The sequence below is a fragment of the Rhineura floridana genome, chromosome 18 (genome assembly GCF_030035675.1).
Source record: "Rhineura floridana isolate rRhiFlo1 chromosome 18, rRhiFlo1.hap2, whole genome shotgun sequence".
In the NCBI taxonomy this organism is placed as follows: Eukaryota; Metazoa; Chordata; class Lepidosauria; order Squamata; family Rhineuridae; genus Rhineura; species Rhineura floridana.
In genome coordinates this window covers 11,007,717-11,033,070 of record NC_084497.1, presented here as the reverse complement: position 1 = coordinate 11,033,070, position 25,354 = coordinate 11,007,717, and the positions used below count along the sequence as shown (strand labels likewise).

The 25,354-nt window shown below is 45.0% G+C and overlaps 1 protein-coding gene and 1 long non-coding RNA gene across 6 annotated transcripts in view; one reads left to right on the top strand and one right to left on the bottom strand.

Annotated features, from left to right (window-relative positions):
- Nucleotides 1-25,354, top strand: part of PEX11G (peroxisomal biogenesis factor 11 gamma) — a 54,643-nt gene that overhangs the window by 6,150 nt on the left and 23,139 nt on the right. For 2 of the 5 annotated variants that reach the window (XM_061601360.1, XM_061601357.1), the window contains exons 2-4: nt 7,622-7,784; nt 13,283-13,408; nt 22,540-22,666. In XM_061601360.1, coding sequence (XP_061457344.1) covers nt 22,552-22,666 — 115 coding nt within the window. In that variant the 5' untranslated portion in view covers nt 7,622-7,784; nt 13,283-13,408; nt 22,540-22,551. Of the gene's footprint in view, nt 1-7,621; nt 7,785-13,282; nt 13,409-22,536; nt 22,667-25,354 lie in introns of those variants that run through there. The other 3 variants (XM_061601358.1, XM_061601359.1, XM_061601361.1) reach the window with 3 other exon arrangements.
- On the bottom strand, nt 22,012-23,440 carry LOC133372571 (uncharacterized). Its single transcript, XR_009759505.1, has 2 exons — nt 23,258-23,440; nt 22,012-22,778 (listed from the first exon to the last, which is right to left on the bottom strand). It is a non-coding gene; the product is annotated as an uncharacterized LOC133372571 (long non-coding RNA).

The following is a 25,354-nucleotide window of genomic DNA, read 5'->3' as shown; positions in this document are numbered from 1 at the left end:
AAGAGATGACCCAGTGTATTTTGAAAAAAAGAACAGAGATATGATTTTACAGCAGTATTTCAGCAACCTATTCAGAATGGATGGCAAGAAAATATTTGGGATAGAGGTAATTCCCATCAGACTCTTACTATATGACTATGGCTTTGACAGCAAGATTATTATGGAATACTGATAATGGAAGATTGGATACTGAAATTACTGGACTTAACAAGACTACTGAAGATGGAAGATGGAAAATGGAACTAATAGGGATAATAGAACAATGGCTACTGAAATTACTGAACCTAACAGATTCTGATGTGATGGATTAATTGAAATGTTTATTTTGACTATGGTTATGACAACAAGATTATCATAATTAGTAATGAGATGGATTAATCGATATGCTTATCTGGAAAAAAAAATTGATAGATATATTTCTTAAAGAATTGAAACCTCTCTTTGACTTTTTGTGGAAAGAATAAAGTAATGTTTATGAGATTTGATGATTAAGTAAGATAACTACTGGAGGAAAGTGATTTTATAATATGACTTAAGAGACAGGATTGTTATATATTATAGACTTATAACTGATTTGATCTTTGACAAATGGGAAGTCAATATTTTACTCTTTATTTTTTATTTTTGTTTTTTTTTTCTTTTTTTCTTTTTGTTTAACTATTTTTGATTTTGTTTTTTGTCTTTGAATGTTTTATGATTTTGTCTTGTATGTTTTATGAAAATCTGAATAAAAATTATTGAAAAAAAAAAAAGATATAAAATGGACAAGAAAATGTATGGGTTTGAAATAAGTAAATCTGATTTTGAAATAGGATTGTGTACAAATGATGAAAATATAATTGCGAAAATGTATAAACTCTTATTGAAAATGGATATGGAGGAAGAACAAGTAAAAGAGTGTATGGTAAAGTGGGCAAAAAATTTTGGTCATAACATACAAATGGATCAATGGGAAAATATGTGGAAAAAAGGTTTGAAATTTACACTATGCTATAACCTTAAAGAAAATTTTTATAAAATGATGTACCGTTGGTACATGACTCCAGAAAAGTTGTCAAAAATGTATAGTAATGTTTCTAATGTTTGTTGGAAATGTAAACAACAAGAAGGATCATTTTATCATATGTGGTGGTTATGTAAAAAGGCAAAATCATTTTGGGCACAGATAGGTAGGAAGATGCAAAAAATTCTAAAGATAAATATTCAGTCAAAACCAGAATTTTTTTTATTGGGTTTTATGGATAAACAAATAGAAAAGAAATATGGAAGAATAATATTATATATGATTACGGCAGCAAGATTATTATATGCACAAAAGTGGAAAATGGAATCAATACCAACAATGGAAGAATGGCTATTGAAATTAATGGATTTAGTAGAAATGGACAAATTGACATGTTTACTTAGAGAAAAATCGACAGATACATTTCTTAAGGAATGGAAGCCTCTCTTAGACTTTTTGTTGAAAGATCAAAATAAAATGATGATACTGGGATTTGACGATTAATTAAGACAGCCTACGGAGAAAAGGGATTCTGTATGTATACATTAAGGGACAGGTTTGATGTATATTATATACTTATAGCTGATCTGCGACAAATCGGAAGTCAACTATTTTATTTTTATTTTTTGTTGATGTATTGCTATGTTTTTTTGACTTTGTTTTGTTTGTCTTTTGAAAAATTTGAATAAAAATTATTTAAAAAAAAAAGGAATAAAAAAGTCTTTACTTGCTGATGGAAGGATGGCAAGGAGGGGCCATTTGTGCCTCCCTAGGAAGGGAGTTCCAGAACCTAGGAGCAGCCACTAAGAAGGCCCTATCTCGCATCCCCACCAATCGCTCTTGCGAAGGTGTTGGGACTGAGAGAGAGACTCTGAAGAATGACAATTCAGAGTGAATGCCCAGTAAAGGAGTCATGTGCAACTGTCAATTTCTGTTTCTTTCAATTTCTCATTTTTTTAAACCTTAGGTTCATGTCTCAACATTTCTACATCAATTTGCAATTTTTTTAAAAAAGTCATCATAAAAATTCATCATAATTACAGTAACTGCATCGCAAAGTTCAGAGAAGTTTCAGTTTGGCTGTCTTTCAGTTTGCATATCATGTTGGAAAGTGCAAGCCTTTAAATATGAACTGAATTGAGCCTCTCCCCACATCCCTAGTCTGGAAGCACCCACAGAACATCTCAGTGTTCATTACATTGCCCGTCCCTCATCTATGCATGGTTTGCAGAAGGAGAACGGCAGTCTGTGGCACAGAAGACAGGGAACTTTGAGACTGTCACTATTTTGCAGGTGGGATTCTGTTCACATACCAGCACATTCAAGTTGCGCAATTATAGTTGATTTGGAGCTCTTGTGCCACAAACCCACTTCCCCAAAAGATTGAACTCTCTGTGATAAGGGAAGTGGAACTCAGGGCGGCTTACAAATAAAACTACATGTAGTTAAAAACATACAAAAAGATACAATTAAACTATATACAACCTTAAAACCATGAAACAGGCACTTAAAATACTAAAAAACAATTTAAAATAATACAAATAACAGCATAAAACAATAAACAAACCTTGTAGAGCCCAATCCTAAACACCTTCTATCCCAAAAGCCTGTCGGAATAAATAAGTCTTTACTTGCCGACGGAAGGATGGCAAGGAGGGGCCATTCGTGCCTCCCTAGGAAGGGAGTTCCAGAACCTAGGAGCAGCCACTGAGAAGGCCCTATCTCGCGTCCCCACCAATTGCGCTTGCGAAAGTGTTGGGACTGAGAGAAGGGCCTCTCCTGAAGATCTCAGGGCCCAGGCAGGCTCATATAGGGAGATACGGTCTGACAAATAGCCTGGACCTGGGCCATATAGGGCTTTATAGGTTACAACCAGCACTTTGAATTGTCACCAGAAACAGACTGGCAGCCAGTGGAGCTGTTGTAACAAGGGAGTTGTATGGTCCCTGTAACCAGCCCCAGTTAACACTCTGGCTGCAGCTCTTTGTACCAGTTTAAGTTTCCGAACAGTCTTCAAAGGCAGCCCCACGTAGAGTGCGTTACAGTAATCTAAACGGGATGTAACTAAGGCATGCATCACTGTAGTCAAATCAGGCGTCTCCAGGAATGGGCACAGCTGGCGCACCAGTCTTAGCTGGGCAAAAGCACTGCTGGCCACTGCAGAGACCTGGGCCTCCAAGTTCAGAGCTGAGTCCAGGAGCACACCCAAACCGCGAACCTGTGTCTTCAGGGGGAGTGTAACCCCATCCAGCACAGGCTGAATCCCTATTCCCTGATCTGCCCTTCGACTAACCAGGAGCACCTCTGTCTTGTCTGGATTTAGTTTCAATTTATTTATTATTTGATTTATATCCTGCCCTTCCTTCCGGCAGGAGCTCAGGGTGGCAATATATTATATATATATATATATATAAACTCATGAAAATTGGTCAAAATTTTCATGAAAATTTATCTGAATAAACATGTCTTTGTATGCAGTTTTGACTACTATACAAACTTTTGCAAGCAATTTCCCTGAATATAATTCTTTTTTGTATGTTATGGTAATATATGCACTTTCTTCCAATATATGCAGTTTGGTCGGAGGACTGCAGTGCAAAATTCAGAGAAGGGTGAATTTCAAAGGATAGCTGTGTTTCAGTTCAGGTTTTGGTGGGAGTAAGCCAAACTACTTTCTCATGAAAATGCAAAATAATAATAATTGCAAATGAAAATGCAATAATAATAGAATTAATAATTGAATTTCTCCCCCATTCCTAAAAGGGATCTGCACTTAACAAGGCATTCAGAAAAGGTATTTAAATAAAAATAAAATAATAATTCAGAAAAGCCCCCCCACCCCCAAAAAAGGGCAAGATAGGAAATGGTGTCTTACCAGGGACCAGAAAAATGGTGGTGGTGAGAGTGTTAGTGGTGCATATTCTGCATCCCTAAACAGTTTCCAGCTGGAAGTCCTTGGTAAGTTGCACACGCCTGCGACTCAAAATGGCCTGCTCAGAAGCAAACATTTGCTGTCGGCATTCTGTAAGCCACCTCAAAGGCCAGTGAGGGATTACGGTGCCTATTCTCGCCACCTCAGCACAATCCCAACGGCAAAAATGCACACACACATGGTGTGATGAGCGAGGAGGGTGACATCCCCCCTGAAAGCACCCTTCCGTCAGTGCCACCCTTGTCACTTCCGACCAGCCCCAGACATTCAGGACCTCACAGACCCAGCTCAGCACATGGCAGAGTTCTGCCTGGAACGTCGACAGATTGGATTACATCAACAACAAGGCCGTTCCTCTGTATTTATAGTTCTTGGGAAAATACTTTCGAGACCACCTGGTTAAAAATAAAACAGCATTTACTATATATACTGCAACTCGATGCCCCCTTCGGTTCCTTCCCCTGATGTTTAGTCTGTTAGGTTCGTTTCCCAGACACCTGGGCAGCGGGTGGGGCAACCTCCGGTGGCTCTGCAGGGCCGGCTGCCTTTGGAGGCACACGGCACAGGAGGCCTCAGTCCTGTGTTGGCACAGATCTGCTTCTGTTTGCAAATCTACAGGCTGCAAAGGAACAAGGGAAAGTGCTTAACAGGAGTAATCGCAGGCCCAGATGCAAACAAAGATTCAGCAAAGCTCTTCTCGTGTTTTTGCTGGTTACTAGCCGCGATGGCTATGTTGGCCTGCTCTAGCCGCAGGGCTCTTTTATGTATGACACAGAGACACAGCAGCCTCTGTGGCCAGTATCCAATTCCACCAGAAAGCAGTGGAGGCTGCCCCAATAGAGTGAAGTGAGCACTGCCCTACCAACCGCAGTCTGCCCTCAGCCAGCCTCCACCTGCCTGTCTTCAGCAACCAGTGTAGGGGGGGAGCTGCCTGCCACCTTCCTCCTCCTCCTCCTCCTCAAGGGGCAATCTCAGTATTGCCCCTTGGAGGACTCAGCAGGGAGGAGGGTGGGAACAAAACTAGAATTGGTTGGCTTTGCCTCTCATTGGCTCTGCCTCTGACCGGGACTCAGCAGGGAGGAGGGTGGGAACAAAACTAGAATTGGTTGGCTTTGCCTCTCATTGGCTCTGCCTCTGCCTACGGTTGGGCGGGCTGCCTTCCGCCCCACCAGTCCCAAATGGGCACCAGCTACCACTGCCAGACAAGCAACCCTTTCCTCTCACCCTCCCCGCCCCATTCCAGAAGCCTTCTGGGCCTCCTGCAGAGAGGACAGATAATCACCCTGAAATGACACTGGCCACCACAAATCGCAAAAGAGAACATGTGGAACTCAGGCCAGACTTTGGACTTCCCACATTTCCAAATCCCAGTTCAAATGCTTAAAAAAAAATCTGTTTCGAAGTCATGCTTCTAAGAAGGACTGGTCACTTTGTGGTGGGGGGGGGAGAGAGAAATGCATTGCTAAAAAAGGAGAATACACATATGCATCCAAGTTTGCATCTGGGTAATTTACATGTAGAGGTGCACATTTTATAATTAGACGCCTGTGCACGAATTTGTTTTATGTGGGGAGATCAGCACACGACGATCAACACGCAATCTTGACAGAAAAAGGCTTTGATCCAATGGCATGGGTACCATGACGATTGGAAGTCTTTTATCTGCTGCAGCCTTCATCCGCCTTCACAGCCGTTGTGATGTACACATTGTTATCCTCTGCCTGTTCTGCCGTTGAGGACTTTCTTGGATCGTTCTTTGGTTCCTCTCCCTTGACCTGACCGCCATGGGTGACCCTGCTGGGAGTACATGACTCCCGACGGCATCGCTCACAGGGTTCACTGGAACACGCAAGCCCACTCACCACTACAAGGTGACGATCCAGCCAGGGGATTATAATTATAATTAATTGCTATCATGAAACTAGATATATAGCACATCCCATCATCAGGTGGGGGGAGCATGAGTAGGTGCCCTGTGGGCCTGCTCAGGACTGGCAGGTGGAGATTTATTTTCTTTCACAAGGGTGGCAGGAAGAAAAAGGAGTTGGGGGAAGCTTGGGGTGCCACCTCCCCCAAGCCAAGTGACCGAAGGCAGCCTTGGGGAACAGTATGTGCCCGGTGGGTGAGGCTGGGCCGAGTCAGACTCTCTGCTTGCTGAAGCTAACTTGTTGATTTGCTGCTGCCCGGCAGATCCCTGAACTGCCATCCTGGAGACCCTCCAGATTTTCTGGCTGAGGAAAACAAGGTGCTGGATCCAGGCAGAGTGAGAGGGACCCGGCTTGTAAACACACCGAGAGCCAGCTGTCCTCTGCTTGCCACAGACTGCTTTCACATGAAGGCACCTGAGCTGATCCTCTCTCCCAGGAAAGGGCCCCAGCTCAGTAGCACGGGACACCTGCCTCACCTGCAGAAGGCCCCGGGTTCGACCCCTGAGGGCGGCACCTCCAGGCGGGGCTGGGAGAGAAAGACTCCCTGCCTGAAAACCTGGAGAGACGCTGCCAGTCAGTGCAGACAATGCCAAGCTAGATGGACCAACAGTCGGACTCGGGGTGAGGCAGCGTCCTACCACACGCGGCATGGACCCGAGCAGGAGGAAGGCCCTGCAGATTCCCCTCCAAATTCAGATTCTGCTTGATACAGCAGCCCCCTTACATATTTCATTGCTGCCCTGGGCTCCTGCTGGGAGAAAGGGCGGGATATAAAGATAATAAAAAATAAACATCTGTTTCAGCGACATGCACACACAGGCCCCCGGTGAGTCTTCAGGGCCGCAGCTTTTAAGCAATGCCTCAGAGAAAAGGAGAAGCTCCACAGCTCAGCAGGGTGTGGGGGGGGGCAGTGTTTTGCATGCAGAACGTGCCCCACACCCTGCTTCAATTTTTCATGACTTATTAAAAGACTCGGCTGACGCAGGTAGAGGGAAAAGGAGCGCCCTGACGAGCGACTGCCAGTCAGAGGGACAATACGGAGTGGTTTGTTTTTATGTAGAAGATTATACACAGACACAAAAACATCAGCATGAAATAAAACTTTGACAACAAACATAGGCAACTCTATAGCGGTGAAATTGATCCATAGGCCGACTGCATCAGGCAGAGTCCATTTTTTCACACACAGTTTCCTTTGTGGCTGAAATCTCCCCTGCGATTAACACCTGCCCCCCCTTCCTCCCCCAGTAGTGCAATTGGCTCTGTTCCCCACAGAGGAGAAACAGGCAGCTCCTAACACTTCAGCAATAGTTTAATGGCAAATTCAGATTTGCTAGAGAAGAATATTTTAGACCAGTTAATGTAAGTAATTTTTTTTTGCCAGAGGTATGTTATGTATATATGGTTTTATGCTGTATGAAATTCTTGTACAATAATATTGTATGTTCTTGTGATTTTGTCCGCAGCCCCTGACAAAGGCCAAACTACTGAGTGGCCAAAACGCTCTGGGCTTTTGTTATTATAAATATATATTTTTTCAAGCATTTGGGGGTCCCCCCCTTTTTTCCCTTTCTTTTGCTTTTGGATGCTTCTGCTGTTGGCATTTCAAAGGCACCTGTGCCTGTGCTATAATTTCACACCATCTAACACCTCTTCCTCCTCTTACGTTAAAAATCTGGATTATTATTATTATTATTAGTTTACATTAGAAAACAAGTTCAAAAGAAAGGATAATAATTCACAGATTATATCCTGCAGTGCTGCTTCAAGCCAAAGGGAGCCCACCTCAGCCAGTATCCTGTTCTCACAGTGGCCAACCAGATGACCTCCAAAGGGAAGCACACAAGTGTTGGATTCAGATGATCCTGACAGTTGCAGGTGCCTCCCTGATAGCTTGACGAATCCACAGGTCCCAGAAGAGGTAATATATATTTTTTCAACCATTTTGGGGTCCCCCCTTTTTCCCTTTCTTTTGCCTTTGAAATGCTGGCATAATCTGTGGAGGTCCCGATGATTTGGGGTGCTTGTTCAACAGCCCTGCCCCAATACTGAAACTCGGCCCCCTCCTGTCCCAACCCAGACTTGAAGCACAGCTTGTGCTGAAGAGGCCAGATTGTAACCGGGGAACGATGACTCATGCTGGAATGAAAAAACCCCCAAACACTTAGCAGGTTCATTCCACTGGGTGTGAATAATTGCCCCTTCTGGGCTGGCACAACGCATGTTTTCTGAGGGCCATAAATTTCACACTTGCCTGTAGAGAGGGTCTTTTTAAGACAGATCTTTTTGCCCAGACGTTCCCTGACCCATAAGACTGGATCCTTTTTTTGTGTGCTGGAAGCGCCTCAATTTTTGTTTTATTTATTTATTTATTTACTAAATTTATACCCCACCCTTCCTGCCAGAAGGAGCCCATGCGGCGCGGGGAGAGGGAGGTTGCAACAGTTTAAAATACATAATTAAAAACAACTTAATATTGCAACATCACCAAAAATAGGGTGGGTCCTAAATATATGAGATGAGGAAAACTTGGCTCAGTAATACTACACACATGAAGGATCTTGGGATTGTTGATCACAAGCTGAATATGAGCAAACAGTGTGATGTGGCTGCAAAAAAGGCAAATGCTATTTTAGGCTGCCTCCTTCAGGGCAGATGGTATATCTTCCTCCTCCAGTGAAGCATTGATCACTCCCTGGACCCACTCAGTCAACCCTCTGCAGCTGGCTCTAAGACTTTTCTGACATTGCCAGCATGTCACCCCATGACTGAAAGAATTGCACTGGGTGGCCATTAGCTACTGGGCCAAGTTCAAGGTTCTGGTATTGGTGTACAAAGCCCTATACAGCTTGGGACCAGGATACCTGAAAGACCATCTTACCCCTTATATACCCAGCCAATCACTGCGCTCTGCAGGTGAGGGCCTCCTGCAGATACCATCTTATCAGGAGGTCCGTTCCGCACGTTATATTTTCAGCCCCTACCAAAGACCTTCCGCTTTCAACAAGCCTTTTGAGTAGAGTCCTCATCCCATTCTGCGTCTCTGTTAGAATTGTTTTTAAAGTTTTTAAAAAAGTTTTTAAGATGTTTTATAGATGTTTTTAGTATTTTACCACCTATTTGCCAACTTGGGCTCCTTCTGGGAGGAAGGGTGGGATATAAACTTTAATAACAAGAAGAACAATAATAATTATCTACATCTATAGATCAAAAATATCTATATGCTTTTATCTGTTTTTATACTGTTTTTATGTTGTATTTTTGTTTTAATGATATTGGGTATATATATTATATATGGCTTAGATATTTTCTAAAAAATTAAGCACTTATAAATGCCTTAAAATAAACAAATAAATCCCTTTTTACATTCCCTTTTATACTACAGTTTTAGAGGTTTTATGTTGTATGTTTTAATTATATTGTTTACTATGTATTGTACACCACTTAGGATTTTTTAAATAAGCCATTTATCAATGCTTTCTAATCAATCAAAGCCATTTGGCCCACTTGCAGGAAAATTCAAATGAATCCTTGGAAGTGTAGTTTACCTCTCACAGAGCTGTAGTTCCCATGATTCTTTGGGGCAAGCCATGTGCCTTAAATGCCTGCCGCCCTGTATGCAGCCAGAGAGAGATTTGTGTGAGCAATACTGATAACTGTGAGGCAACAAGGGCCTCTCTTTTAAAGCGCTGTTCTCTTTTAATGGGTCCCCCACCTCGAAGCATCTGAGCTGTCCTCTCTCGGAGACAGTGCGTGCACCAAGCTCATCCTCTCTCTGAAACCTTTCACCTCATTCTGGCTTTCTCAAAGCCCATTGATTCAAATTCTCGCCTTCCCTTTGGCCTTTTCCATTTAAGAGAATTTGGCATGTGGTCTTCAGCGTCATCGAGTGGAAGCCATTCGTCAGACAATATGAGCACAAAAGGGCCCCCCAGGCATTAAGAAAGAAAGGGCTTGTTTTGACACACACACACACACACACACACAAGCCCACATGTCTTCTGGAAAGACAGGTCTACAAAGCATAATTTGTTTTTCCTCAGTGTTTGTTAGCTGGAGAATATCCCATTCATAGCCCTGCAGGAATCTCCCCTTTCTCCCAATTGCCTCAGCTATTGGCTCTGGTTCCTGAAAAACAGCCCTGCATCTTTCCCTAACCCTATTTCGCTCTGTAACTGGAAGGCAGCCAAAAGGACACTGGCAGCACGGCAACCATCTTGGGTCATTTGCTCCAGGCCACGCGGCCTTGTTTATTGGCCGTTTCCTCTAAGGATGGAAACTTTTTACAACGCCTGGCTCTTGCTCAAATGTGTTTTTCTGAAAGGGAACGAGCAAGAGGAAGTTTTCGCATGGGACTGAAAAACAACATGATTTTGGATAAACAGAAAAACGCAAAAATTGGCAGCTGCAGAAGCCAAGGAGAGTGATCAGACACAGGCGTCAGTGCTTTTATTGCCTTGTTTTCTATACTCTCTCTCTCTCCCTCCCTCTCTCTCTGGTTATTTGGGAGAAATGTTTTCCTTCTCGATTCTGGTGGCAAAACACCCTCTTATCGTGACACAGTGTTTTGTATTGATACTCTGGATAAATTTTGCCAGACGCTTCCAAGAATAAAACTGGATCCGCTGATTCACAAAACCATGAAAGCAGAACCTCAGATTCGAAAGCCGAATAAATGACCAATGTCACTTCCCCACAAATGCGCCTGCTGCTAATTGATTTTCAAAAGTGGAGAACGGTTTACTAATCAACACAGGTGGGGTGAGGCCACAGCCTTGCCCTCTGTGTGGGTGCAACTCCAGGTAGGCGCTAGGTAGATTTACAGCCTGATTTCATCAGCTGATTGATGCCAACAGGGCACCTTCAAAGGGGGTGTGCTCAGAGTTTCCCTATGCTGATAATAGAATAATAGAATCACAGAATGGTAGAGTTGGAAGGGGTCTGTAAGGTCATAGAGTCCAACCCCCTGCTCAGTGCAGGAATCTAGATTAAAACATCCCCGACAGGTGGCTCTCCAGCTGCCTCTTAAAGGCCTCCAGGGTTGGAGAGCCATACTTCCCAAGGTCATTGGTTCCATTGTCATACCACTCTAACAGTTAGGAATTCTTTGCTGTTCAGCTAAAATCTGGAAATTGAGCCCATTATTCCATGTCCTGCACTCTGGGACGATCGAGAAGAGATCCTGGCCCTCCTCTCTGTGACATCCTTTAATGTACTTGAAGAGTGCAATCCTATCTCCCCTAAGTCTTCTCTTCGCAAAGCTAAACATGCCCAGTTCTTTCAGTCTCTCCTCATAGGGCTTTGTTTCCAGTCCCCTGATCATCCTTGTTGCCCTCCTCTGAACCCGTTCCAGTTTGATCAGCACTGAGAGGAACTCCCTCAGAGACCAAATTCCAGCCACATCTGTACCTACCCCACACACCTGACACCACACAGGACACCATGTGTGGTGCTGCTTTGGCCTGTGGGTCAGAGATTCCTCACCATTGTTTACAGCCCATATCCTTAGTAGGAGCTGAAGTCCAACCACATCTAGAGGGCACCACATTGGCTACTGTTAGCTAGATGGAGCCTTTCTCCAAACCAATAGGGTTGTTTTTTGTAGGCTGCAATCCTAGATGCCAGGATGTTGTTGGATTGCAGCTGCCAGCAGCGTCAGCCCTTAGGAATGGTGACTGGAGTTTAAGTCCATCTGAAAGGGACCAGGTTGGGAAAGCCAGTTATATACCCTTACCTGGGAGTAAATCCCATTGGCCTCAGTGGGTCTTATTTCTGAGTAGACCCAAACAGAATCGCAGTCTCTTGATCCTGCACTCCATTAATCTCATGAATATTTCAGGTTTGTTTTTAGATGACTTGGCTCCTAGGGAATCTTTGTTCTGATATTTGCAACATCCAAAATGTGCACATATTTTGTTCTCTCCCCTTTCCAAATTTTGCAAAAACATCTCTGTTACTTTTCACATAGGTAAGGCTTTTGTGGTACATGGGCTCCCCCCCCCCCAAAAATGCCATTTATATTTAAAAGTTCTGGGGTTATTCCTCCAAAGGAAGTGCTTCAGCCCTGTCTCAGATGCTGCAACCCTGGGGTGGTTTCACATTGGAGGGGGCCATCTATGTACAGATTCTGCTGCATCTCTGATAGATGAATCAATCCAGAGAAATGTAGAAGCTCTGACCTGACAAGCAAAAAGTATTTGTGGTAAAACAAAATGCACACACTCCATTCCTCTTCCCTAGAAAGACACAAGCCAAGTTGTTCCAAAAATGTGACTTCGCAATGACCTCCCCTCAACACACACAGACACACAACGGCTGGGGCAAAAGAGCATCGCAACACCCCTTCTGAAGAGTCTGCTACTAGTGATTACAATATTCCAAAAGGTCGAAAACAGACAGACATGCCTCCTGCCCAAGGCAAAGCTGTGGCTGTTTATAGGAGGAACATGACACCTTTGGAACTTAGCGATAAAAAGCTCAAAAATTGCCATGAAATGTTGGTTGCCCCAGGGTTATTTTTTTCCTCTCTCTCTCTTTCTCAAGAAAAACACATTTCAAAAGCATCTGACTTTGAAAAAGACCACATGATGTGTGCTGTTGACAGATTCAACAGAGATAAAAATCCCACGGTCCACTGGGGAGCAGACTAGGAGGGTGCAAAACAGCCCCATCTCTTTAAGATAGCAGCAAACATCCAGATCATTTGAAAGCTGACTCTTTCCCAGAAGCACAAGTGAATTTTCCAGGCCTGTGACTGTCAACCCGTTAATTGGTCTTAAAAAATTATTGAAAACAAACAAATAATTATTGTATAAAGTCAGACTTTACAAGCAGCATATCAAATCAATGCCAATCAAAGCAAAACAAAAGAACCTAAGTCTACTAGATCAGGCATCCTGTTCTCCCAGGGGCCAACCAGATGCCCCAATGGGAAGAAGCCCACGAGCAGGACTTGAGCGCAAGAGCGACTCTCCCCACCCGCAATTCCCAACAACTGGTATTCAGGAGCATACTGCCTCCGACAGGGGAGGGAAAACAGCCATCATGGCTAGTTGCCACCAATGGAAATGGAAATGGACTGCCTTCAAGTCGATCCCAACTTATGGCGACCTTATGAATAGGGTTTTCATGGTAAGTGGTATTCAGAGGTGGTTTTACCATTGCCTTCCTCTGAGGCTGAGAGGTAGTGACTGGCCCAAGGTCACCCAGGGAGCTTCATGGCTGGGGGGGGATTTGAACCCTGGTCTCCCAGGTCATAGTCCAGCTAGCCTTATTAATTTGTCTAATCCTCTTTTAAAGCCATCCAAGTTAGTGGCCATCACTGCCTCTTGTGGGAGTGACTTCCATAGTTGAACGATGTACTCTCTTTTGTCTGTCCCGAAACCTCCAACTTTAGCTGTAACTAATATATTTTGGCAGGTCCAGAACTACTTCATCACAGCTGTCCATATCCACTCATGGTTCTTACTGGCGTACATGATGATGATATTTCCATTTATAGACTGCTCATTGTCTGAAAGATCTTGACGCGGTTTACAATACAAGGTACAACAAAAACCATATCAAATTAATTTACAGGGCAAAATACATGAACAATATATATGTGCATAACCATGTTGACATGCTCCGCCATATAGAATGAGTCTCTGGGTCCACGTGGCCTGGGAACTTCACACTAGGCAAGTCACCTTCTCCACCAAGACAAACATCATGGCACACCTCTTAGCCCTTATATGAAGCAAAAGGGCACCTGAATAGCCCTGCGGCAGCAGCTACATCAGGCCAACGGGGCCCACCTAGTCCAGCCTCCTGTCTCATGGTGGCCAATCAGATACGCCCCAATGGGAAAAGGGTTGCAAGCAGGACCGGAGCTCTCCCCACTTGCGATTCCGCATCGGTGTTAGAATTGCTTTTAATATGTTTTCTTTAATAATATGTTTTTAAAGCTTTTTAAAAAAATGTTAACGTTGTTTTGTTTTAATGTATTTTAAGGTCTTTTTATGATGTCTTAAAGTGTTTTTAGCATTTCTGTTTGCCGCCCTGGGCTCCTGCCTCCTGGGCGAGGTAGCAGTGTAATAGATTATGTGCTGTCATCCCCTATTTTGCTCCCATATATTACCAACTTTATGGTGGGGGACCTGGTAGAGAGCGACCATCTCCCTCTACTATTTAATCTTACTCTAAATGCTGAGCATACTACCCAGGAATTCTCCCCAAGGAGAAATTTAACATCTTCCCCCTTCTACAAAAGAGCCCTCTGGAATCCTAGCACTATTTCCAAGCTTGAAAGATTTCTAACATCCCCATTGGCTCTCACACTCAGGAACCAAATCATAAACTCACACATAATATCTGAAACTTTAGCAGATTTCTCTTCCTTGTGTCTAGATCTAAAAAAATCCTTGAAGGTACCAAAACATCCGGGCACCCTAAAACCCTCGAATCACCCAAAATGGTTTGATAAAGAATGCAAGGATGCTAAACAATCTTTAAGAAATATATACCACATCTACAGAGATGCAGAAATAAACACCCTTCCGCCTGAGTATTACATAGCGAAAAGGAATTATAAAAAGGTAATCGCTTATAAAAAAAAGTTGGCACAACAAAAAAGCTGGAACGCGCTAATAAACGCTTCCTTAAATAATAACTCTAAGGCATTCTGGGCCTTAGTCACTAATGTCTTAGGATCAAATGTTTATTCGCATTGTAATATCTCCCCTGAAATTTGGGAGCACCATTTTTCTATTCAGTTTTCAAATTACAAGGATAAGCCTTATAATTCTTCGCCCATAGTGAGCCTTGATTCCATACCTGACTGGCCCCCAGTTGAGCAAGAAGAGATAGAAACTCTGATTAAAAACCTTAAAAGAGGAAAAGCCCCAGGAGTTGATGAAATTCTTCCTGAAATGCTAATAAATAATATCCATTGGTGGGCACCTCTTCTTACATCTCTTTTTACACAAATTAATATGACTGGAAAAATTCCCTCAATCTGCCTTGAAGCTGTGATTATTCCAATATTCAAAAAAGGAGACAGAGGCGACCCAGTATAAATCAAATAATAAATACATAAAAATAAATAAATTCCCAGCCATTGTATTCAGGGGCTTCCTGAATGCCGTCGTTTCACCATGCGCTGAATGGAGGACTTTCTTTTTCCAAAGGGTGAATAGCTATAGCACCTGTGGTAGAACCAAAAATCTTTCTTTTTCACTGTAACTTTTATCATCATCATCATCATCATCATCATCAAGTTGATTTCCTATCCGCCCTTCACCATGAAGGGGTTTCCCTTTGGGGTGGATGTGGTTTGGCCACTGTGAGACACAAGATGCTGGCTGGTCTTCATGGGCCCCCTTTAGCCTAATTCAGGTCCTGAAGAGTGCTTCTGAAGTTTTAACTGCATACCAAAAAAAAGTATATATTAAGAGAAATTCAGGCCAAGATACTGATGAATTTTCATGAGGACCTGAACTTTTTTTAAAAAATTACAAGCTGGTGCAGAAATGTGGAGAGCTCAACCTTAAGATGGGGTAAATGGGAAATGGCGCGCAACCATAATGGACCGCTTTATCCACTCCTCCGCTGCTGCTCATGTTCAGACTTGTGAATCCAGAAGCAGGCATGGGCTGGGGAATTTGCAGCCCTCCCCTGAAGACAGACCACAGCCCTGCTCCATCCCTCCTGGCCAGCAGATTCCCAGCTGCTATAATTAATTCCATTCTTGGAATGAAAGCAGAGCTGCGAAAATAAGGGGGCAGGCTCTCCGCCTGACCAGGCATGTGACAGCGCAACACCCTGAATCTCAGCTCACAGTGTCCAGCGACATGGGAGATGACATAACCTGGGCCTTGCAGAACCTCAACTGACCTGCCCTGAAGAAATAACAACTGAGGCTGTTGTGGCATTTGTGGGCAGGGCTGCGGATGAAAGTGTCTGGTCAAGTAAACAAGAGGCTCAGCTGATGCATGGACTGGCCCCATTCTGCTCAGAGTTGGGCCATTTGTGCAAGAGCATCTGAGCACCGCGAGGGTTGTGCATGTGTGTTAGCATCTCCCACTGAGCTGCGCGAATGGCATCAAGCCAGCCCTTGTGTCCAAACAGGAATGTTTCCCATGTTCTTAGAAACAAGAGTGGAAGAACTGCCTTGCTGAATCAGACCTCTGGTCCCCAATCCTGCTTCTCACGGGGGCCAACAAGATGTCTGGGGGAAGCCCTGCGGTGGCCACAGGAGGAGGAGGAGGAGGAGGAGGAAATCCTCTCCAAAATGGTTTTAAAAGAGGGCAAGGAAGGACATAGATTGGCATAAAAATTGCATGTGCTCACATATAGAGAGATAGCCTGTCTGAGGACATGAGTGGCCTGCAGCAAAGCGTTTCCATTGTGCCCTTGATTTCAGAAGAGACGGGTGAAGATGCACTGGAACCAGCAGAACAGGGAGTGTTTCTTTATCATAGAATCATAGAATAGTAGAGTTGGAAGGGGCCTATAAGGCCATAAAGTCCAACCCCCTGCTCAATGCAGGAATCCAAATCAAAGCATTCCCGACAGATGGCTGTCCAGCTGCCTCTTGAATGCCTCCAGTGTCAGTGTCCAGCCCCCTACCTCTCTAGGTAATTGGTTCCATTGTCATATGGCTCTAACAGTTAGGAAGTTTTTCCTGATGTCCACTCGAAATCTGGCTTCCTGCAACTTGAGCCCATTATTCCGTGTCCTGCACTCTGGGACGATCGCGAAGAGATCCTGGCCCTCCTCTATGTGACAACCTTTCATGTACTTGAAAACTGCTGTCATATCTCCCCTCAGTCTTCTCTTCTCCGGGCTAAACATGCCCAGTTCTTTCAGTCTCTCCTCATAGGGCTTTGTTTCCGGTCCCCTGATCATCCTTGTTGCCCTCCTCAGAACCTGTTCCAGTTTGTCTGCATCCTTTCTACCCGTAGATGTATACATCCCATCAGCTGTTTATGCAGGACTTATTTTATTTACATGTGGCTGTGTGGGGATTCGAACCCTGGTCTCCCACGTCATGGTCCAACACTCTAACCACTACACCACACTGGCTCACCTTTTCCCCCCCATTTACATTACATCCCACTTTCCCTCCAAGGAGCTCAAGCTGGTGTCCAGGCTTCTTCCCCCCTCATTTTAATCTCACAACAACCTTGTGAGATGTTAGACTGAGATAAAGTGACTGGCCCCCAAGGTCAGCCAGGAAGCTTCGCAGCTGAGGTGGGGGAATTTGAACCCAGATCTCCCAGGCCCTAGCCTGACACTCTAACCATCTAACTACTACACGACACTGCCTCTCCAGGTTTAATTGCTGTGTTGGTTTAATGGGATAATTTTATTGTATATTTTAATCATGGATGTATATATTTTAATGTTTTAAAGGCATTGTTTTACTGTGTATTTTAATTATGGATGTTTATATTTTAATGTTATGTCATTGGTTATTATTTATTTATTTGACTCGTTGGTAATTTGCAACACTGCTAAAAACACACATATATCATAAAAGAGAAACAAAAAACAACCCATATAACAGCCATATAACAGCTTATACTTGGAAACTACTTAAAAGCCTATTTTGGCATTTGGCAGTATATTAATCAAGCAACCCCTTAATTAATAGATCCAGATTTAGAAATAAGAGCTATAGTTTAAAGATATGCACCCTGGTTGGAAGACTGTGACCAGGTGGGCTGCCCAGGTGCTTCCAGCCACCCCCTCCTCTGCCTGCCTAGAGTTTTTTATCTTTAATCTGGATGTGGACTGGGCAGCCCTTCAGTCAGAGGATGTCTTCAAACAGAGGACTGTCCTCTGTAAAGATGGACATGGGGCCTCCCTATGAAGCCCACAATCAACAGGATGATAAAAGCAAACAGTCCATCCGGGTGCTTTTCCCAAGTTCCTAGTACTCATGGGGTATACTGCTTCTGAACATGGAGGAACCATCCACTGAAGCCATCTCCTCCATGGATTTGTCTGCTTCTCTACAAACATTGCAATGGGAATTGTGGCCTGTATATATGAAAGAATACCTCTGCTACCCATAGCAACCTGCCCTTTAGGTGAAATCCTCTTTGGAGGCTCTGTAGAATGTCCCACCACCAAAAGGGGTTTGATTGTGGGAATGTAGCACAGGACTTAAGCAAGAGCAGTGATTCCAACTGCAAGTTGTGGAATCTCCCCCCTAACCCGGAGATTAGCCTGGCCCACCCTTGATGACTTTGAGGCAGGATCTGGCAACGTTTTTATTCTGCGTAGCTTGCAATGGTGACATTGGCAATTTGAATTCTGCTCTTTTCAGCTTTTAAGATGTTGGTTTAATTAATTCTGTTACCTGTTTAAGGTGAGATATTATTACTTGCTCTAAGCCTCCTGCTTTTTAATCATAAGAACATTAGAGGAGCTCTGCAGATGGGAGCCCCTCAAGTCCCATGTCCTGGCCTCACAGTGGCCAGCCAGAGGCCTCTTCTGGGAAGCCCTCAAGCAGGACCTGGGCGCTAGAGCAACTCCCCCCCCTTGTGATTCCCAGCAACTGGGATTCAGAAGCATTTACTGCCTCCGACAGAGGAGGGAGAACATGGCCACTGTGACTAGCAGCCATTGATAGCCTTATCCACCATGAATCTGCCTGATCCCTTTTCAAGCCATCCATCAGTAGAGCCCTGCAGTGCTGGATCAGGCCAAAGGGGTCCCATCTAGCCCAGCGGCCTGTTCCCACAGTGGCCAACCAGGTACCCCAGTGGGAAGCTCCAATAAGCAGGACCTGAGCGCAACAGGAGCGACACTCCGCATTGGTTGAAATTCCCAACAACTCATATTTGGGGGGAGAACATCACCACCATGGCTAGTAGCCACTGATAGCCTTATCATCCATTAATCAATAAAGAGAATCTGAGCTGAGATCCAAAGCTTGCCTTTGGGCAGAAATCCCCCAGTTTTTATTTTATTTTTTGCAACAATGAAAAAAGCCTTTTGTGATGGTCTCCTTTAAAAAGCCCCATTCCAGAATGCTGTTTCAGAGTTTGACCCCTGCAAAATCAAAAAATGAAGCTCCATCCCACCAGGCCTCTGACACCACCAGTGCCCTTCCTGCCCGTCTCCGCTGTGAAGCTGAACGTGCTTGATTTATAACTTCCCCTTGACCTGGAGAGGCAACCAGCCCCTCACTGCTCTCTTTCCCCCTATCCCCAAGCGCCCCCTGGCGGTGGCAGTGGACCATATCAGAGTGGCAGGGAGCAGATCATATAGGAGCATCTCAGCCACTGCAGTGGGGTGTTCTTTTTTGGGGGGGGAAGAAAGGAATCATGTGGGTGGAGAAATCACCTCCCCTTCTCTTTAACTGGCAAATCATCAATGCCCACAATGTTTCAATTATTAACACAGCATGTTTTTAATTGTGCCAATGAAGAGCGTCACCATCTTTGTAGAAGAAGGGCTCAGAGGGAGAGCTTTGCACGCAGAAAGGTCCAGGTTCATTCCCTGCCTGGAACCCTGGAGAGCCACTGTCAGTCAGTGTAGACAGTACTGAGCTAGATGGACTCAGCATAAACTTCGGATGTTCCTGTTTAAATCAGCCTTCAATTCGGAACCATGAGGGCTGGAATCTTACTTTATTTTTAGGACAAGAGCTGCAGCTCAGTTGATTGCACACAAGAAGTCCCAGATTAATTCCCTGGAATATCAAGACAGGGCTGGAAATGTCCCCTGCCGTGAAACCCTGGAAAGTGCTGCCAGTCAGTGCAGACAGTATTGAGCTAGGTGGACCAGTGGGTCTGACTCAGAATAAGGCAACTTCCTATGACCATTGCCGCATAATTAATTTATGGATGTCGGATTCCATAAATAAGATTTAAGCCCAAATCACAGGAAAATGAAAATATCAAGCACACACACTTTCTGCCTTTCCTGAATGGGTTTACATTACCCTTGTTCTGGCTACTGGCCCAGAAACATGATTTTGTAGCCAATACCATCCTAGCCAGCTGGCATCCTTACTGGAAGTCCTGCCTGCCCAATGGAAGTGACATGACATGTGCCTAATAACTAAGATCCGAAGAGCATCCTAAGTCGAGACCCACAGTCCCATCTAGTCCAGCATCCGGCTCTCACAGCCTAGTAGCCACCCAGATGCCCAGTTTGGGAAGCCACAAGCAGAACTTGAGTGCCACACCAACCCCAGCAAGTGATATTCAAAAGTATACCGCTTCCAACAGTGGAGGTACAACATAACCATCATGCCTAGTAGCCACTGATAACCATTATCCTGTATAGATTTGTCACATACCTGTCCTGCAGGTGTGGAGGTATGATTTGGGGCATCCCAAAGCTTATTTTTTCGGGGGGCACACCACCAGTTTTTTACTTTTCCATTATTTACGAGCATTGCACAAGTGCCCCTGCCTTTTGATTGGAGAACATTATTGTAGCTCTTAAAGGGGATGGTCATATCTAGAGAGGGAGAGGAACATTTGGGGGTTCAGGGAATATGAACTTCTAAAGTTTTCTGATTGAGCTGTGGTTGGGGTTTTTTTTAGGTTTTTTTGCTTGCTTGTTTGTCCTTCTTGCTAATTATGTTTGCAAATCTTTGCTGACAAAGATCTGGGCTTTTTCAAAAACAGGGCCAGTCAAAGGTTTCCAAATTTAGCAACCTATTCTTGATAGCATCTCTTTGGGTGTGTGGCTGGGGGGTGAGGGCTTAAGGTGGACGCTCCTGAACCAGTTAGCACAGGTTGTGTAACAATAGAGGATGTTTTGCCTGCAAATACTAAGCTACTATCGTGGGTGAGGGGTGGGCAAACTCTGACTGATTGTGCACACTTATCCCATCTTTCCCCCCCAACATGCACACACACAGAGTCTGTCCCTGACAGACTGCAGCCTTTTGCTTCATCCGCCTGGCTCTCCTCCCTCCCACTCACTCCCAGAGTTTCTGTTCTCAATATTTGTAGGGGAAAGTGCCCTCCATTGTTACACAACCTGTGCTAACCTTGCACCAGTCCAAATCCAACTCCAGCCGCTTCGAATTGCCTGCAAGCATGTAAATGCCTTCTAAATTGCACATTTCAAGAGAAAAGGAGTCACACTCAGGCCCTCCAGAAGGGGAGGAAGGATTCACACTCTCTCCACTTGTTGCTTCTGGCTCTGCCCACTGCTGGCATGCTGCTCCTTCCTAGAAGTTTGCCTGGGAGGGAGCAACTAGGGTTATAGGCCCTTGGGATGGGCTCAAAGACAGAGAAAATTACGTTTATGCAGTGGTAAGTAAAAGGTGCATGCTCAGAGGAACTCTCCAGCCAGCTTTGAACCTTGAGATAAATAGCTTGCAATCCTGAGATCAAAAAAAGGCTTTGGTAGATTTGACAATGACTATTGAATATTAAATAAGTCCAGGTGCTGAGTCCTAGTCAGCCTCCATTCAAGTGAAGGAACTTGATCTCTCTCTCTCTCTCTCTCTCTCTCTCTCACACACACACACACACACACACACACACTTTTAATCAACACATAGCATAAGACAGGTCACTCTCTAGACCAGTGTCCTGGTTCCATTGGTGAGCAGGCAGATATATCTCGGAAACTCATAAGCGGGCATGAAATCAACCATCTGCCCATTTGCCCACAGCAGTTAGTAGACTCCCTGAAGGTTTATTATTTCCTCCATTGCTCCAACCTTCTCAGCAGGCAGCACTGCAACCTGTGGCAGGGAATTCCACAGGTTAATGGGCTCAAGTTGCAGGAAGCCAGATTTTGGCTGAAAGTCAGGAAAAACTCCCTAACTGTTAGAGTGGTATGACAGTGGAGCCAACAATGACCTAGGGAGGTGGTGGGCTCTCCAACCCTGGAGGCCTTCAAGAGGCAGCTTTTTTAAAACCAACTTGTAGCTAGAGATGGGGAAAAATTCAACTAAGTTCGCATTGAAAGGCAAATCTACCAAATCTCAAATAACACGCAAACCAAAACACAGCCGTCCTTCGAAATTTGCACGTCTCTGAATTTGTACAAAAATACTTTATATTATGGTAAGGGATGCATAAAAATATCAGTGAAAATAACATACAAAAATGCAATGTTAGGGGAAATTGCTTTGTGTGTGTGAGGCAAAATTGGATACAAAACATTACCAGAACTTTGCACTAAAATGATGGCAAATTTTTATGAGGATTGTTTTAGAGCCAGTTGCTGCAGAAATGTGCAAACCTGAATTTAGGAGAGGGAAAACGAGAGATCAGGGGAGATGAAACAGACAGATGCACCCATCCCGATTTGTAACTGACATATGCACCCTGTTTTGTTTTTCTTAAGACAAGGATGGGGACTCTGTGGCCCTCCAGATGTTGGTGGGCTCCCAACTCCCACCAGAATCAACCAGCCAGGCCCAGTGGTCCACAGCCCACCTCAGGCTCCTTATCCTTTCATTGGAGCAACACATTTTACCATTGAAGGCAGGCTCAGAGTTGTGCAGAGGGGAGAATTTTGAAAGGTGCCACTTTCCCCATCTGCAGGGAAAACAGCACACAGGACCAAAACAAGCCCTCTGGTTGAGCGAGGCCTGAATCAAACTGGCAATGTATTTTTCAGCCCAGCGTGGTCTTTTCTGCTGAGTGTGCTAAAATCCGGGTTCTAGTTTCCTCTGTTAGCCTCAGTTGACCCCCTCTTTCTTTTAACAGAATGAGCAAAATATGTTGACAGTGCAAACTCCTGAAAACGGTTCCAGCCCGCTCAACGGAGAATGTGTGTTGATCAGCAAACATGCCCTCATTTCGGCAGATAAGCCAGAGAGGAGTCAATATGCGGGTAAGCGTGTGAATCCATGTCAGAGTCAGCAGCTTAGTATTCCTGAAGTGTCGGTGAAAAAGTGTCGGAGAACGGTCACAGGAAGCGTTTGGCTTCATTTGTTTGACAACAGCTGTAAAAAAGAAAATACGAGTGTTATAGATGAGTTACAGCCACCCCCAACCTTGTGCCCTCTTTCCACTACAGCTCACAGGAATTTCAGATGCACAGGAGCACTCTTTGCCTTGCCTCCCCACTGCAGTTCCCAGCTAAAAACACTTTAAAACATCATAAAAACAGATCTTAAAATACGTTAAAACAAAACAGCATTAAAAACATTTAAAAACTTTAAAAAAGGGTTAAAAACATTATTAAAAAAACATATTAAGCAATTCTAACACAGACGCAGACGGTGTTCAGAAGCATACCACCTCTGACTGTGGAGGGAGGAGGGCATAGCCAGCATGGCCAGTAGTCATTGGTAGCCTTTTCCTCCATTAATTTGTCTAGTCCTCTTTTAAAGCCCTCCAAGTTAGTGGCCGTAGCTCCCCTTGTGGGAGAGAATTCCACAGTTTAACTCTGAGTTCTAGAGTTAGGAGAGAGGGAGAAAACCTTTTTTCTCTGTCCGGTTTCTCCATGCCATGCACGATTTTATACACTTCGACCATGTCTCCAAGATCCTCCGTGGCGCAGAGTGATAAGCGGCCGTAATGCAGCTGAAGCTCTGTTCACGGCCAGAGTTTGATTCCAATGGAAGGAGGAAGTCGAATCTCCGGTAAAAGGGGTCAAGGTCCACTCAGCCTTCCATCCATCCGTGGTCGGTAAAATGAGTACCCGGCATACGCTGGGGGGTAAAGAAAGGCCGGGGACGGAACTGGCAATCCCACCCCATATATATGGTCTGCCTAGTAAACGTTGCAAGACGTCACCCTAAGAGTCGGAAACGACTCGCACTTCAAGTGCGGGGACACCTTTACCTTTACCATGTCTCTTCCTATTCGGCTATTCTCTAAACTGAAAAGGGGAGAGTTGCTCCAAGCTCTTGATCATTCTGGTTGCCCTTTTCTGAACCTTTCCGGCTCTATGATCTCCTTTTTGACATGAGGCGACCAGAACTGTACACAGTACTTCAAATGTGGCCACACCATAGATTTGTATAGGCATTAGGATATCAGCAGTTTTATTTTCAATGCCTTTCCTAATGATCCCTGGCATGGCGTTTGCCTTTTTCGCAGCTGCCGCACGCTGGGTCAGCATCGTCATCGAGCGACCCTCTGCCCCCTCAATGGCTCTCCAGGGTGTCAGATGAGGGACATTCCCAGCCCTACCATCAGGGACCTTCTGCATGCCGGGCAAGTGTTCCCCTGGGGAGTCCAAGCTGCTGTTGCGCTCAGGTCCTTCTTGTGGGGACTTCCCATTGGGGCATCTTTTGGCTCCTGTGAGAACAGGATGCTGGACTAGATGGGCCCCCGTTGGCCCGATCCTGCTGCTGCAGGCCTCTTCTTACTCTCTTAACCTTCGTGTGGCGACAATCTCAGCCCCTCCCAAACCCAGCCCAAAGTTCCACATTTACACCCTTATTTCTTTTGTCTTTTTCTGCCTTATGGATAAATAAATAAATAAATAAAAACCCCTCCCCCCGCGCCTCCTGCTCCAAAACAAGCCTGACTGTTTTCCTCTCTGCCTGGGTTCATGGCTATTCTCCCAGCAGCTGATCTTGGCTGGCTCCCGGCCTGGCTTCCGACACAGCCACCCCCTTCCAATAACTCATTCCAGCTCTGGACTGTTGTTTCCCTCAGCTTCCCCCCTCACCTCCTTCCGCACATTAACAGCTGCCTTTGGCACCCTTCGCAAAGTGTCCTTGCTGTGGTTTTTTTCTTTCTTCCAAAGATGCCTTTAACTGCAACAAAGGAGGTCAGAGAGCAAAGCAAACTAAAAAAACAAGGTCTTGGGGAAACCCACCTTCCTCTCTTCCATCGACTGCAAGAGACCAAGCAGGCCGAATCTGGCAGTGGTCACGGAATGAGGCCAAAGTGCGTGTGTCACACGGCCAGATGCTTCGACAGGTACTCTCCTGTCCCAGCGATCATCTCATCACTGCATTCTTCTGCTTTATGACCTCTCGACTGGCCAAACACCCCCCCCACAGCCCCAATCCTTTTCTTGGTTCATGTGACCTCTGGAGGGGGGAAAAACAGGTCAACTTGCACATTGCTCTGTAGATCCCAGAGGGGGTATGGCTGGCTTGCTGCGGCCGTTTCTGGACTGGGATAGCCTGACCACTGTTGTCCATGCCCTGGTAACCTCCAGGCTGGATTACTATGTGGGGCTGCCCTTTAGGTTGGTCCGGAAGCTGCAGCTGGTGCAAAATGTGGTAGCGAGACTGCTCACTGGCTCAGGGTATCACCAACATGTCACCCTGCTGCTGAAAGAATTGCACTGGCTGCCCATTTGCTACCTGGCCAAGTTCAAGGTTCTAGTTTTGGTGTGCAAAGCTCTATACAGCTTGGGACCAGGATACCTGAAAGACCATCTTACCCCTTACATACCCAGTCGATCACTGTGCTGTGCAGGTGAGGGCCTCCTGCAGATACCATCTCATCAGGAGGTCTGTTCCGCACAACATAGGAAAAGGACCTTCAGTGTGGCGGCACCCACCCTGTGGAATTCCCGCCCCTTAAATATTAGGCGCCATCTCTGTTATCTTTT